The 16237-nt window shown below is 46.6% G+C and overlaps 1 protein-coding gene across 1 annotated transcript; it reads right to left on the bottom strand.

Annotated features, from left to right (window-relative positions):
- Positions 1-3268: 3268 nt before the first annotated feature.
- On the bottom strand, positions 3269-14513 carry CNEP1R1 (CTD nuclear envelope phosphatase 1 regulatory subunit 1). Its single transcript, XM_024551557.3, has 6 exons — positions 14375-14513; positions 13263-13334; positions 11195-11268; positions 8047-8156; positions 7872-7926; positions 3269-4592 (listed from the first exon to the last, which is right to left on the bottom strand). The coding sequence occupies exons 1-6, from the start codon at positions 14397-14399 to the stop codon at positions 4551-4553; spliced, it is 378 nt and encodes a 125-aa protein (XP_024407325.1). The 5' UTR covers positions 14400-14513; the 3' UTR covers positions 3269-4550.
- Positions 14514-16237: the final 1724 nt, after the last annotated feature.

Here is a 16237-nt window from a genome sequence, read left to right as displayed (position 1 = left end):
ATGTTGGTAGGTTTTACTTCCTGGATCTTTTATCTGGCCTGTCATCTGCCACCTCCCTAGCTCAAGTCTTCTCTGGTCTCCAAGTGGCCTTCTGTTCTTTTTCTACCCTATCCATTGGGCAGCTAGTTGTATTTTTTCAAAATGAATGTCCCTCCAATTTCTGCATTATATTGATTCCCTTGCTTAAAACCTTTCAATGGCTTTCCCTTTCCTTAAGATAAAGATCAAAATCTTAGTTGGCTGCAGGGTCTCCTCCCAGCCTGCAGCTTCATCCCACCTTGTCTTCTGCCTGTTAGCCACCCTCCAGAGGGCCAAATTCTTTTCTGCCTCCTGGCTTTAAAGAAGCCCCAGACCCCACCCCTGTCCTGGAGAAGGCAAAGCCTCACCTCTGCAAGAGTCACTTCTTCATTCCCTTCCTAGAGTTTGAAGTCTCAGACAGACCTTCCTGGAGAGAGTACATGTCCTGTTTCCTTGCTTCAAAGCACAGCTCAAAATTAGTTACAGCTGAACTGCATCCGCGTATAGTTATACACAGCGCTCGTGCCCGGCCGCTCGCTCCCCACGCTGCCCCTAAGCCCCGTTCTCACGTCACTGTATTCCCAACACTGGCCCAAACAGGTCGCAGTTTCTCCAGCGCCTACAGATCACAGGATTCGGACAGAGTAGGGCATGGAATCCAGACAGCACAGGGTGAAAGACAACGATTCCTGCTCTTTCTCTCCCTGTAAAGGATGAAGATGAAAAATATCGTTCAAAACCTTAGCTAGGGGAGGATTTTGTGCTTTGTTTTCACGACTTACTCTTTCCTGTAAAAAGTAACATGGCTGCAAAAATGAATGATGAACTTTATTGAGAGCTCTTCCTTGGACCACGTAAGTTGTCTTTTTTTTTTTAACTTATTTTTTTTCACATCCTTTTGTTGTTGTTCAAGTACAGTTGTCTCCATTTCCCCCCACCACTCCCTCCCACCCCAGCCATTTCGGTGTCAGTCTTAGGAGGAGCCCAATGACCCCAGTGACCTTTTAACAATCGAAGAATAATCCTTAACCACTCCTTTTTAAAAATCCTGCCAAGCAATGATTAGCTAACCATCCCTTTTCCCTACAAATTGTCTTTGTCAAGAGGGAATTTTTGCAGAGCAAACCATCAGTCATATGCTAAAAAATCTGTTTTTAAAAATGTTTGTTCCATGACACGGACAAGATGCACTTCCTATTTTTAGTGGAAAACGATGGGGAAAGGTAGAAATTACACTCACTCAAAGTGGCAGTGTTCAGAGAGCGCGTCTGAAGGAACGGATGGGACTCGCGTTTCTATGGTTTCAACAGGAAGTAAGAGCCACAGCAGCTGCTGCTGAAGGCAGAGACTGGCTCAGTCTCCATGAAACCCCAGGCAAGTCAGGTTAGCGAGGAGCCCTCCCAGCAGCACAGGAGCCTTCTCACTTTCAGGGAGGGTGTCTGAGAACAGGAAGACCCCTAGAACCATTTGAGATTCTTCAATCGTTAGAGACCACATATCCTTCCTCTTGGCACTTAAACCACTATTTAAAAGTTTGCATAATTCAAAAGATACGCAGAATTTCCTCCTGGTCATTTCAATGAAGATGCTGACATTGGGTAGGGGTGTTAACAGTGAGATCCATTTTTTAACTTTTAGGATTTGGTTTAATGGATTCACTGAGCTGTGATTCTGTGGCCAAGCACCTTACCTGAATTAACGTTTCATACTCAATGTAAACCTGGAAGACTGACAAGTCCTATACAGGGTGGGGCAAAAGTAGGCTTACAGTTGTTGTCATGGGAAATAATACAAGAATAAATAATAATACAAGAATGGTGTTCTGTGTACCACGGTAAACCTACATTGCCCCACTCTATGTATTATCTACCTAGGAGATTATCCTTATGCCCAATTTACAAATGAGGAAACGAAGGTTATGAAATTGACCTAGTTTCAAGTAGCAGATCTGAGATTCAAATGCAGTCTGGCGTAGTCGGCATCCCTAACGATAACCTTACAATGGGTCATGAATTAAATCCGCTCCCAGCCCCCCATCCTTTCCAACTGAGTCCAGAGACCGGGGTTCTGGTCTGCTTCTGTCTTTAACAAGTCACAGGGACTGAAAGTCCCTTTGAAAACCTGAGACTGTCTGTCCCACTTGTAAAATTAGAGGCCTGCACTCAGTATTTCCTAATAGTGTGGACGTGGGTATGAGAGGGTGAGGGCGGCGGGGAGAAGCTAACTTGGCAATGACCCTCGGGCTTATTTCAAACACAGCAAAGATTTTCTTGGAAAATGAATTGTTCTGCTAAGATTAAAGGTATGAAAAACCTTTAACAAGAATTTTTCTTGGAGCCGATGGACTCCAAATAGGCTGGCACCAGGAAATCTATGAAATCCTTTCCAAATGTATGCTAAGTATGTGTACACAGACAGGCATATTTTTCTAGGGGAGAAGACCTTTAAAAAAAACACTCAGTGTAACTGAGTAGCTGGCAACTCCAAAAAGGTCTAAGGACCTATCAAATCCATTGTCAGCTCTACGCTCTTAGAGGAAGCTGGCAATGCAAGTTTGTAGAACACTTTCAGAAAACCCGCATTTCTTTCTTTTTTAAAAAATATTTTATTTATTTTTAGACAGAGGGGAAGAGAGGAAGAAAGAGAGGGAGAGAAACATCAATGTGTGGTTGCCTCTCGCGTGCCCCCAATGGGGACCTGGCCCAAAACCCAGTAATGTGCCCTGACTGGGAATCGAACTGGTGACCCTTTGGTTTGCAGGCCGGCACTCCATCCATTGAGTCATACCAGCGAGGGCAGGAAACCTGCATTTCTTGATTAGGAGCCCAATGTTATCAGTGAGGAACAGGACAGAATCGAAGTGAGAGCCTAGTAAAGTGGGTCTGTACTACTTGGACTGTGCTCTCCTGGATGGAGTTAGCGCAAAACATCTTACCTGGGGCCGGCCTGTGTCTGACATGCGCTGTGTGTTTGCAAACATTTTTGGAGTTACAGACACCACAAAACAAGGAAAGCCCTGACTGGTGTGGCCCAGTGGGTTGGGCATCATCCTACAAACCAAAAAGTCGCCAGTTTGATTCCCAGTCAGGGCACATGCCTGGGCGGTGGGCCAGGTCCCTGAGAAGCAACCCGTCAATGTTTCTCTCCCTCTCTTTTCTCTCCCCTTCCACTCTAAAATAAATAAATAAATAAAATTTTTATAAAAATTAAAAAAAAACCAACAAAGAAAAAGCCCAATCACTAATTATATATAAAGTATTTATTTTATGCACATATTTACCTACAAAATTTACAGAAAATAAAACAACACAATATATAGAATACCCTCTTAAAACTTCTTAGGAGCAGAGGGTTTTATTGCTACAGTTCAAAGAATAAAATTTTATACATGTGAAAGCCAAGATGAACACATTTATGTTAAATGGTAGCCCAGGTAAAAAGTTTTTGTCCTGTTATTGAATTTTCAGCCTTATGTCAAATGAAATTTAAAAGATTGCTCTTGAAATAATTTACACATTTTCAAAATCTTCTAATAAACAGGTAAAAGGCACCTCCAGTTCTTTAAAATACTCATAGCAGTCCCGATAGGTTACATTTGAGGGCTGTCAGAGCACACGTGGCTAATACGCACACGCGTGTCTGCCGCGCGCCCTAAGCAGTGGGAGCGGCGGGCTCTGGCTCGTGGCGCCGCTCCCACCTCTCAACAGGGCACACGGTCAAGTGCGCGGCGCAGCGCCAGTGCGGCAGCCCATCGACCACAGCGTAAAATCCCATGATCTAAAACAGTAACTGCCAAATTCCCAGACAACACATAATTTATAAGTAACCGGTATATTCAGAAGCCTCTGGAGTGTTCTTAAAATTATTAAAAAATATGAAGTAAATTTAGCATTAAAGGAGAACAATGAACAGGAAAATATCAATAGTGGCTGAAGTTCACCATCTGGTTCAACAGAAACTTTCTCAAAACACCTCTAATTCCTTATAACACAACGAAGTGAGTGTCCCTCAGCCTCAGCTCACGCCGGCGGTCTTCCCGCAGAGTGAGCGAAAGCGAGGAGGGCCGAGCGGAAGGCACAGCTGCATGGAACAGCTGGCTTTAAAGAGCCGTGGAGGTGGCGAGCTGAAGCCCTGGAAATACTGGTGCGGGAGAACGCGTCCACATACGCTCTCCTCTTTGACACTGGCATGGATTTGCTATGTAGAGTACTTTGCAAAAATACACTGTAAGAGCTGCTGAGGTTCCGCTCCTCGGGTTCCCTAGTAGCACACGTACGTGCTGCATCTCCGACAGGCTCTGCAGGGCCTGAGGCACTAAAGTGACACTAACACGGACACACGGGTGACCCGAGGCACCGCCGCACCGACACGGGGCCGTCAGCACCAGGGCACCTGGGGAATATTGCACGCTTCTTGTCGGCTGCTGCCACAACCGTCACACATCCGACTGCGACAGGGACCCTATGGCTGCTGGCTGTCCCACCTCTCTGAGCAAAGGCCGCTTTAGGTCCCGTAACGATGACCGCAGACTGTCACTGAACATGAGGCCTAGGTTTCAAAATCAGCTTTCCTGTCTGCAAAAATAAAAGATGAAAGTTTTTAAACACACGGTTCGATTAGGAACACCACCCTTTATCTATAAATCTCAGAGGGCACTCAAAGGGGATCAGAACACCTATGTTTACTCAAGGTCAAGCAATGAACAGTTTTCTTCGTGTGGAGTGTTCTTCCAAAACCTTTATGACTCCAGCGCACACACACCGCCTGCCTTCAAATCAACCAGTCAGTCGACAGGATAATAAAACCCCAGTCTGCAGAGACTCATTTAGCTCCTTAGCAAACAAAGTGCATAAAACACGAATAAAGCTATGCATCTGGCAGAAACATCTCTGCTTTTCCAACAGGCATTTTAATTTCCTCAGGTGCGGCGTCAGCCAACGGCTGGAACAACAGACGCTCGCTGCTGCTGGCGTTCAGTGCGAGTGGGCGCAACTCCTCTGCAGGGCCGGCCATCACACTCACTGAACACAAAACCCACAGCACGCATCCCACACAACTCCACTTGCAGGAATTTATCTCAAGAAAACTAAATGCGAGTGTGAAGACATACATGTAAGACTCGGGTGTCACACTCATTGTCACCGGCGGCCACCTCAGCTGCGCGGTTGCCTTCAAAGGGCCAGAATGATTTTAGGACTGTGTAAATGTAACTACTCCTCAACCGTTAAGGAGCTGAAGTTACATTCGGCCCTTTGAAGGCAACCGTGAGGCTGATGTGGCCCCCGGTGAAAATGAGTTCGACACCCTGGATGTGCTATTAATGCTTTCATTCAACACTTACCGAACGCCTACTATGTGCAAGGCCTGGGGTGAAACGCTGGAGATCCCGCAATGAACCCAAGTCCCTCGTTCCCATGGAGCTAAGTTCTAGTGGAGAACACATGACTCACGTAACACGGAACGTGTGGAAACCGCGTGCCCAACAGGGTCCGAACTATGACGCGGCCACACCATGGGACAGCATGCAACTGACAAATGGAAGGCCTCACCTGAGACACTGCAGGTAAGAAGGTGTAAGTCCCAGACCTTGCACCCGATTAACACCTTAAATCATAACGTTGTCAAAAATCCGTAACGCATTTTCTTTTGTAGAAAGATGGGTGTATGTAACAAAACATAAAACCCGGTGATTATCTTTGGTCGATAAGGTTCTGGGCAGTTTTAACGAACAGACTTCATTACGACCCTCAGGTCAGAAGTGTTGTCAGTGTTCTACTTATCTCTGGATTCTCACTTCCACTTAATTTTTGGTCATTTAATTTCTGGTAGTTCCTTGGTATATTGATAAAACATTGGCGCTACTCTCCACACTGCCTTACTGTGGTAAATTTACAGACAGTGAGATGCCCGAGTCCCGTGCTCAGTCCCCAGGATCTGACGCCTGCGTGCATGGTACAGGCACCATCCACACCCAGGCTGGTTCCCGCTGCCGGGTGGGGACCGGGGCCTAAGTGGCATCAGGCTGCGTTCTCCTGCACCTATTGCTCACAGTGAGAGTCACCGATGCCGCTGGGTCTCAGCTGCCCTGCTTTTAGGTAACACACTCAGTGCTCTGCTGCAGGAACACACCACTTTTTGTTTGTCCGCCTACTTTAACTCTATCAATATGGTCACAGGAGCCAGACGTTTCTGTAATCTCATCACGGAGTCAAACACAGGGAAGCTGTGGTCCTCCTCCCCACCCGCCTCACTGTAGCCGTCACAGAAGCAGCCAGTTCAGCCCGGACTTTTCCAGACTGTTTCGTATGGATTACACTCACCGTATGAACTACAAGCACCTGCTGTTTCAAACATGTTGAAATGTCTGAAGGTAAAATACATCACTCGGAATTTGTTTCAGAACCACCCGGCGAGGGGAGGCGGCCGGGGGCACATGGAGTAAGATAGCCACGAACTAATTGCTGGCACTGGCCAGGGGGTACATGGGAGTTCACTATAGTCTACTATTTTATGTTGGGAAATTTTCATAATTAAATTTAGAAAATGGCACCACACTGAGCATGCTGTTTAGGGATTCACTGTCCACACCTAACACTGTGTCTGGGAGACCCCCATGTCCACCCTCACAGGTGAACCTCTGGGTTCCCGCGGTGGGACTAGGGCGCAGCCTGCTTCCCACTGCCCAGAGGGGAGACACAAGAGCTGTTTCTGGGCCGTCACTTCTACAAAGACGCTGCAGTGACAACTCTGTACTCGCCCGGACTGGGCACCAAACCCACAACCTAGGTATGTGTCCTGACTAGGAACTGAACCCGCAACCCTTGGGGTGGGGAACCCTCCAACCAGCCGAACCACATGGCAAGGGCGTGGGTGTCTTTTCAAATATTTTTAAGACTTTATTTGGAACTTCATTTTTTTAACTTATGTGAGATAGAGATCAAAATTCTTTTTTTCCAAATCTGGCCCTGACCAGTGTGGCTCAGTTGGTGGGCATCCTCCCACAAAGCAAAAGGTCGCTAGTTCAATTCCCAGTCAGGGCGTGTGCCTGGGCTGGGGGTTCAGTTCCCAGGTGGGGCGTGTGCGAGAGGCAGCCAGTCGCACTGATGTTTCTCTCCCTCTCTTTCTCCCTCCCATCCCTCCTCTCTAAAAAATAAATATTTTTTAAAAATTCGTTTTTCCCAAAGAGCCAGCCGTCTCAACACTACTAAAGAGCCTACTTCTTCCCTTCTGACTTGAAATACCATCCATATCCTCTACTTCTTGAAAGATCAAACTGCTTAGTCTTTATTCTCTTCCACTGACCCAGTTGTCTTTCTGCCCTAATACTTTTCCCCTCCGTATTCTAATTTCCTACACTGGGTAGGTATTATTTGTTTAACAGCTTCTTAACTGAAAGTAGAAACACTTTCATAATCCACAGATATAGTAGGTTCGCATGTCCGTAACCCGACTATTAATTTGGGACGCTATTTAAGATCTTAGGTACAGAATACCACCAGGAAAATCATAGTGGTTTACAAAACCAACGGCCGCTGGGCCATTCTGGCCAATAGTGACCACGGCGTTTCCCGAACCCGAGACGGCTCCCGCTACAAGACGCGTCATGGAGAAAAATTAAGCTGCCAATGCTACCAATTTAGTTGTGAGACACCACTGACTGTGAGACGCACCTCTATTCAGAGACGTTAAAATATAAAAAGAAGCGTGTCTCAGAACCAATGTGATGAGGGATACTCCCACTGCTAATTCCACGGAGACAACTGTTGTTAGTAAGACGCCTGTTTCACTTAGGCCCAAACCCCTCAGTCCGCTCACACGCGCGCCTGTGGTTTTCAAAGGCAGACCATACTCACGTCGTCACAGGACATGTTGTACTCCGCCAACACAGTTCGACACCGGGCGGCTATACTGTACACAGCGGTCAAAGGAAAGTTGCCGTTTCAAGAACACGCTTTCAGCAACACCTGGTTCACCAAAAAGGCGCTGTGACTTCGCTCAGAGAGCAAAGCCCACCCGTGTAAAGGATACATGGATGGAGCCACCACCCTCTTGTGGATCCCAGCGAAGAACAGGCCTATGAGAGTGATGCAACTGATAGTGAAAAACGGGTGATTCCATAACGATGTGAAAAAGGACACCTGCAAAAGAATTTGAAACACAAAAATGTTAAAATCTTGGAACGATACAAATTCCTATCTCTCCACTCACGCATACATATATGTAACGTGTTAACCACCCACAATAGGAGCATTTGAAGACTTCAATACTGCTATTACTCCATTTTGCTATGCTATGAAAATATAAATATGTAACATTCATTCTATATCTTCAATGTAGCAAAACAGTACACCAATATTCCCTCCATTCATTCCAAACACCTGAACCACTACAAATTCATTCCTGTTATCAAAACCCACCCCACCAAAAACATTCACAGGGCCCCTCCCAGTGGGAGGCAGTTCAAAAAGCACGACACTCAGCTGCGTGACAGCAGGGACACTGTCCTGTGCACGGCTTTCCCCAGCACCCGAAACAGCTCATGGCAAACACAGGTGCCTGGTAAGCACTGGCGAATGACGATGAGGCCTCTGACCTCAGCGAAAACGCCAGTCAAATGTGACCTGGTTATCTTCTGTTGAAAAAGCTCACGTAAGAGAGCGGGGCCGCTCTGCCATGCATACCCTGGCCCCACCCAGTCATTCCCGGCCACACTGGCGCATGCACTACCGCATTCTGACCCTCTCCACCTGGCTACCTCCCGCACATCCTTTTGAGACTCAAGTCCAGCATCACCCTCCCTCTCTGCAGAAGCAGCAATGGGTCTGGTGTGGATGCTGCTGAGACTCAGATGGCCACAGGACCCGTGAGCAGGGAGAAGAGATTAGTAGCCACCCGTGCAGAACTGGAGTTCAGGAGGAAAAAGGGCAAATCCAGTCCAAGATAACCCGGTGACGGCAGGAAACGGGAACACAGAACGAACACTAAGAGTTTGTAAAGGGACAGGTGTCCCAGGTCCAGGATGAGGATCAGAACAAGAGCAGTCACTGAGGCCAGACTACGGGGGGACAAGAAAGTAGATGGAAGTCGAGAAGACACATATTTAAGAGTCTGGAAACAGAAACCCGGCAGACTAGTGAGCAGGAGCGAAAGAATCCGGCCGAGGGCCTCTGCAGCCCCGTCACACCACGAGGTGCGTGCATGCCTCAGGGCACAGAGTGAACCTACTAGAAGCACCTGCCAGCCCGGTTAAATAAACTTGTCAAGTATAGAAACCAGAGGCTAGAAGCATCAGGAGGAAGATGCTCCCAAAAGGATGAGCTCCTGAAGAAAGATTAATAATCCAGAGGCATGTCTTCCGAAAACCTTTGAGGACGGCGTCACCGTCAGGGGCCGGCCCCTTTAGGCGGCCTGCCCAGCAGCAGCACAGGCTGCTTCAGGCTTTGATTCTCATCAGACCGGCCGGTGCAGGCCCGCTCTCCTCCAGGCAACCCCCGACTGCCGCCTCCCCCAGCTCCGCGTTCAGATGCTGGCCGGTGTGCCAGCTCCCCCTCTCCCGGGGTGTTCCCAGCTAGCCGCTGGCTTCGGAGTTTGTGTCTCCTGCTACAGACACAACTGCTACTTAAAACCCCTGTCAGGCTGGAGGTTATTAAATACTACCATACACAGAGCCAGCCCTTAGGCTAATCGTTACATTCTCACCTAATTTAGAAAACCATATTAACTACAGGGTTTTGGGCCTATTTCAAATTACATTTAATTCTGTGTTTTATTAAGATCTCAACCAGCTGAAATCAGCTTATATTTTTCCCAATTAGAAGTCAGATTCATTTCCCAAGACAGACCTTTTTCAATCTTCTTGCCAGGTTCCTTCACTCTCCCCCTGACGATGAGTGCCAAGCGCAGCCTTATGATCAGGTTTTGACAAATGAACACACAGGAGAGTTTCCTATCTGCCACAAAACCCCTCTATGAACACGGAATTCCATCACCGCCCTCGCCCGCAGACCGAGGCAGGGAGACTGTGTGCTAAACACACCCTGGCCATCGGGGCTGCCACGCAGGCCACCGACAAAAGCCTCCCTCTCGCTCCTTTCTCCTGCAAACCGGAAAGGCCACTAAAAAAGCTACTGAAAACAGTCTCACCTAACTCCGGGTTACAAGGGGGAAGTGGGATCAAGATTTGCGAAAATCACATCATTATTACCTAAATAAACCTGCACCGTGGGAAAAACTTCACCTAGAAACTGCAGACTACTGCTTTTCTAATAAAAAAGCCAGAGTCTGAAATGAAGACCGGAGTTAGCAGAAAGAGGCAGAAGGTGAGAAACAAGCAATCAGCTTTCATCAAAGGATGCTTCAAGAAGCAGCATTATGAACTCCGTTATTGCATTCGGGGTAGGGATATTCCAGACCGTGCCCAATGGGAGATCTCTCAGTGTTTCCTATATTAAACTTCAGGCAGGGAGGTTTTTTTAGAGGTAAACGCTGAGGAAATAAAAGCTTTGTGAGCTTGAGAAACTTGCACATATGTTCCCTTCAGAGACCGTGCAAACCGCGGAGCTGGCTGTGACTTTACTGATCAGGCCACTCCATCCTGGGGACTGTGCTGGCCCGTACTCTCGGGCCGGGAACCTCCCCGGTTTTGACCTGCCAGTCGGGTTAGTGTTTTCCTAGTCTTGACTTTTTATTACATTTTATTTTGCTACTTTATCATGTATGTTTCCTGCAAAGTCATTTCAAATGTTTTATGGGATGAGGAAAGGCATTAGCAAAGAGGGCACCCAGGAGAAAGCGCTGTTTGCTGATTTTTCAAAGCCAGCACTGAGGAGGCTAAGTGAACAAAACGGATCCAAGACGACGTTCACCCCGAAACGTAAAGGCACAGACAAACGAGGTGCAGAAGAGCCGCACGCAAGTTCAGACGGGAACCACAAGTTATGTGAGTGCAGTCGTATTTCTCAGGCCTTTTTCCCTGTGAAGACGCTTATAATTCACGATAGCCAGCCAAAGTTTGTCGTAAGCAAACTAATGTAAGGCGTATTTTTAGTGTGATGAGTAACATCACTATTAGCAGTAACAGGGAGCAGCATCTGAACGCTGATTTACAATGGACAAAGCACTGCTGTAGCCAGCATCTCATTTAATCTATCGAAGACTGTAAATCAAAATCTCTTACCTTTTGCGTCTCGGGGTCTATTAACCAGTTCCAGGCACCAGTAGCCGTACACACGGACACCACTATAAGCAGCACTGTGAAAGATAAACACAAAATCAGTTAGTACGGAATAAGCTCTAAACATCCGACACTGCCACCACCAGTTACTAATAAACGACAGCCAAAGAAGCGGCGCTTTATTAAACGGAAAACGCACTCGACTCGGGAAGTAGGGGACTTGCCGTCAACCTTGAGGAATTCTCCTAAACCGTGTGAACCTCAGTAATTGAGGATAATAGTGGTCCCTGCTTTACTCAGTCAGAACTTATGAAAGTTAATGAAATTAAAAACCGTAAGAACCAAGATGATAAAACTTTAATGGTCTATGTTAGCAACTTTCAATGTGCTTTGTGCTGATTTTGCAAATTAAGGAACCCCAACCTTCCACTTTCTGATGTAAACAAACCAAACAAAGAAGCATTCTGACGGAAGGGTCTTCCTTGCAGACAGCTGCCCTCCCTTCGCTGAGACTGAGGCCAGTGTTGGGGGGGCGGGGGACCTCCACGAAGGTCAGGAAAAAATTACTGATAGTAAATCTTAGATAAGGTTTCTCTCCCCCCCACTGAGCTAGAATTACTTTTAAAAGTTCTGAACACATTGTAAGTAAAACTTAAGAATAAATGGCTTTACTAAAAATGATAAAAAGGCACCAAGACCGAGTTAATATTCTGATGAAGACGGCTGTCGTCTTTCAGTTGGGGTGCACATAGTTTTAAAATGCAGAGATCAAGCTTCAAAGAGCAATCGAAATATAGTAAAACCTTAATTATCTAGAATTCCTGGTGGTTTACATTTCTAGAAGAGGCAAACCACAGGCAAAAACAATCTCATTTTAGGAATTTAATTTTAGGTATTTAAAATTTCAAAATTATGTTCTCAGCTCAGAACAGATTAAACTCAATTTGCTGTAATTCTATATTTCCAGTAAGAAAAAAAATACTATAATACAAGTTTTTTTTAAAAAAATAAAGCAAAAGCCTAGACACTAGAGGGACCTCACACGCCTACTTTTATACACACACATTAACCGAGCTGATGTCATTTACATGGGAGCACTGACACCACCAACCAGAAAGAGTAAAGGAGGGTCATTACATTCCACTTTATAAGACAGGACGGCAACATGTACATTTTAAAAGATTCTCAAGTAGCAGTGAAACAAGTGGAGTAATTCCAGGTAAGCCAGAGAGCCTGAGAAAAATCACTACTTGGGAACTCTGACCAATCAGAATGCTCAGAGCATTCGATTCAAACTTTGCACACAGATCTAATAAAATTACAGGAGAAATCTCAACATAAAAGACCCCTAACTTCCTTAACGGTCTTTTGCTCCCACAAGCTGAGTTACACTTGAAATAAAGGCTGTCCCTGGGATGTGCTGTTGTACTTCTCTCTTGGCAGGATTTAGTTTCAACAATAAACATCCAAGAAATTGAGACTGAACTCAACAAAGTTAGCAAAGTATTTTGTTTGCTGATGTCAAAATTAAATCAACTAAGAGTAATTTCATAACCTGTGAAAGTACAGGGTGGGGCAAAAGTAGGTTTACAGTTGTTCGTATGAAAGATAATACAATAATTAACAAATAATAACACCAGAATAAACTGTTTCTTGCACTCACAACTATAAACCTACTTTTGTCCCACCCTGTATGTTACATATGATTTTTCTTAACAAAACTTTATTTCAGTAGGCTGTAGGCAAATTGTAAAACTAAACAGGCTACTGAAAGTTTTATCGTGTTATCAAATTTGTAATATTTGTTTAATAAACAAAAAGTGTGTCTTTTAATGGAAAAATAAAAATTCAACCACAAAGATTGTTCTTTACAGCTGCCAGGTTTTTTCTTAAAAATTTCTTTATAATGCATTGTTCACAAAGTTAAGTAAATTTAAAAACCATCAAAACAAAAGGAAATCTATGGTTTAATTAAGCAAGTATTTGTTACATAAAAGCAAATCATTATTGCTACACACAGATAAAAGTATCAACTGGCCGTTCATTTCCCCTTAAACAGTCAGGCACTTACTTCTCCAACGTCCGGTGGCAGGTTGCAAACAATGAATGTATTCAGTGAGTCTCCTCTCGAAAGCCTTGAGATCTAGGTAAAAAGATTTCAATCTCATTAGCGACTCCTACTCGTGTAAATCTACGAAGATGAAATGTAAGATTCTCTAACCGCTTCAGGTCGTGCACACCAACTCACAGGGGCCACTGCACTGTTTACTTCGTTTACGACGACAGCTTTAAGCACTTGACAAAAACACTAGATTTCTTTAATTCCAATTTCACACGTAAGGAAAGCTGGCTGGTTCACTTTTAGAACCTTCCCGTAAAATGGTATGTGGAAAAGCAGCAGCAGTCTCAAGCCGGAGCCAAAAGCTAGAAATTTGGGGGTTGCAAATAAAAGGATCAAAATCAGGTCGAGTGTTAATTCGACGAACTTCCTATTAGAACCACGTATTACCTAACATCCAGGTCTTCGAGGTCTATCGGCACGCAGTTACCTGATTCCGGTAAGTTTAATACTTAATTAATGGCTACGCTTTCCGCCTGGTCTTACCGGCCACTTGACCTGCTAACGCGTCGTTGGGAAAAGACTGTCCCCCTTCCTCCCTCCGAGGGGGTGAGAGGGGATTCCTAGCTCTACCCACGCCCCGACGCCTTCGGAAAGTCAGGGGCGTCCAAGATGCCCCTGCAAACGAGCGCTTTTTAAACTTTAAGAAGGAGATCGAGAGGCAACCTCTTACCCCGGCGGTTCCCAGAAACCACGGCAGGAATTAGGGAAACAGCTCACGGGGTTATCGGAATAAAGCGAACTAACACGCTACCACGCACCAAGTGCAGATGTTTCCTAAAGAGTAAAACACAGCCCTGAAGAAGAGCTCCAAGGTAGAAACTGGGGGGATTGCGGCAGCGGACACAACGCCGCACAGCGTCCGCGGAGGCCACGCTCGCCGCCACTAGCGTCCGGCCGGGTCCGGCTGCCCCTCTGCCCCTGGGTCGGCTCCCGCGCCCCCCAAGATCGGAACCACGTCCGTCCACCCAACGCGGCCTCCAGTCCCCGGGGCGGGATCTCCGCGACTCTGGCCCCTCCAGCTTCCGGGATGAGCCCGGGACACGCCCGGGCGGCTCACCTACCTTCTGCCTGCTCCAGCGAGTTCATGTCGGCCGGCAGCTCCGGTCACGGACGCGCTCCCGCCCGCATCGCAGCTCCGCGGCCTCCGCCCGGCCCGCAGCGCCAACTCCCGCCCCTAACCGCTCCTCCCCGCCCCTCTCCGTCGCACCGCCCTCTTACCAAGACCCGCTACGGTCATAGGGCACCTTTGTCGGACCTCACAACTAAGGCGGTTTTCTATTGGCTAACTCCTGCAGTGGCCTCGGGGCCCAGCGTTGGACGGTCAGCCGGAGGCGCCAAGAACTGCCGGCGACCTGGCTGATAGGGCGCCAGCGCCGCCGCCTGCGCCGGGGAGGAACTGCAGCCTATCCGAGCCAGTTGGCTCATTCCGACGTTCCTAGTTTCCGGCTTGATTCTTTTATTCCTCAAATATTTATTGAGCGCCCACTATCTTCCGGGCTGCGCTCTGGTCGCTGACAAGGGATACAGTAATCAACGAGCTTGCCCTCCCTCTAGGACTCAAGGGGAACTATGTACAAAACTAGCTACACCCAAAATAATGGAATTCCTTACTCATAGTACCTCTTTCCTGGATATCCAACCCCATAAGCAAGCTTGTCTACCTTGGCTACTTCTTTCTCACGACAATGTTCATAAATCGCAAAGGAGGCAAAGAAAGCATTCCAATACCTAGAACTTTAAAAACGTCTGTAAGGCATCGACTGCATTTATATTTGGTTAACACACTCTCTTGCTTATTTCCTTGTGGTCATTCATTCATGCAACAACTGTTTGCTGCCTGACAGGGTAGGCACTGAATCAGGGATATCAGGATGAGCAAGACGGGCGAGATTCCTGTCCTCAAAGTGGAAGGGTCAAAGTGGAAGGGTTAACAGCAGGCCAAGAACACGGAACAAGTAGTTCAGATAAGGACAGTTAGTTCTATGAAGGTGGGAACAGGGTAATAGGACACAGTGAGATAAAGGAGGGAAGCATGAGCCAGAGCTCAGGGGGATGGGGTATTTTAGTTGAGAACACCAAGATGTAAGAGAAGAAATTAGCCATGCAAAGGTGAGGGCTACGAAAGTTCCAAGCAGCACTTGGAAAGTTCCCATTTAGGGAGCCTTCCTCGGGACCCAAACCCTTTTACATGCATTATCCCGTTGAATCCTCCGTGGACATATTTTTTAAACTGTGGGTCAAAAACCCCTGAGAGGGTTGTGAAATCTATCTAATGAACCATGACTTTTTTTTTTTAAACGAACTAAAGCAAAATAAAAAATATCAGCCTTGTGGGAAGTCAGCATAAGTACTGTTTCATGATCTTTTCTATTGGTTGTGTGCGTGTCCTTTCTGGCTGTAATGTAAAGCGTACACCTACCTGAGGGTTCTGGTGGAAGAAAAAAAAAAGACAGTTTGAAAGCTATCAAGGTAGCTATTAGTAGGCTCGTCGTACAACTGAGAAAAGTAAAAATGAGTTTGCCCAGGTCTTGCAGTTATTGGCGTAGCCTGGATTTAAGCGGCAAGTAAAGTATCCCCCTGACTTCTTGCTCAGCGTTCCGTTCCTCCGGCTCCAAGTCTCCTGCCTCACATTTCCCTTTGGCACCCAGCAGGGCTTAGAGAGAGGCCACTGAGCATCTGTGATAGGACGGGCTCTCCCGGGCTAGCTCCTGGGGAGGTGAGGAATGAGACAGACTGATGAATAGGACACGGCGGAGCATTGTGATAAGCGGGAGCTTTGTTAACTTGCCTTCAAAAGAGACAGTTCTGCTTAGTGCTGGGCTTTTGTTTGCCTGATGCAACATAAAAAAAGGGGGTGCAAGTTTTAGCAAGAGCCTTGGACAGCAGAGGGAAGAATAAGGACCACCACCTGGTTCTTGCTTTCC

Source organism: Desmodus rotundus, chromosome 12 (genome assembly GCF_022682495.2).
Source record: "Desmodus rotundus isolate HL8 chromosome 12, HLdesRot8A.1, whole genome shotgun sequence".
In the NCBI taxonomy this organism is placed as follows: domain Eukaryota; kingdom Metazoa; phylum Chordata; class Mammalia; order Chiroptera; family Phyllostomidae; genus Desmodus; species Desmodus rotundus.
Note: the sequence above shows the minus strand (reverse complement) of the source record. Positions and strands in the feature narration are given on the sequence as shown.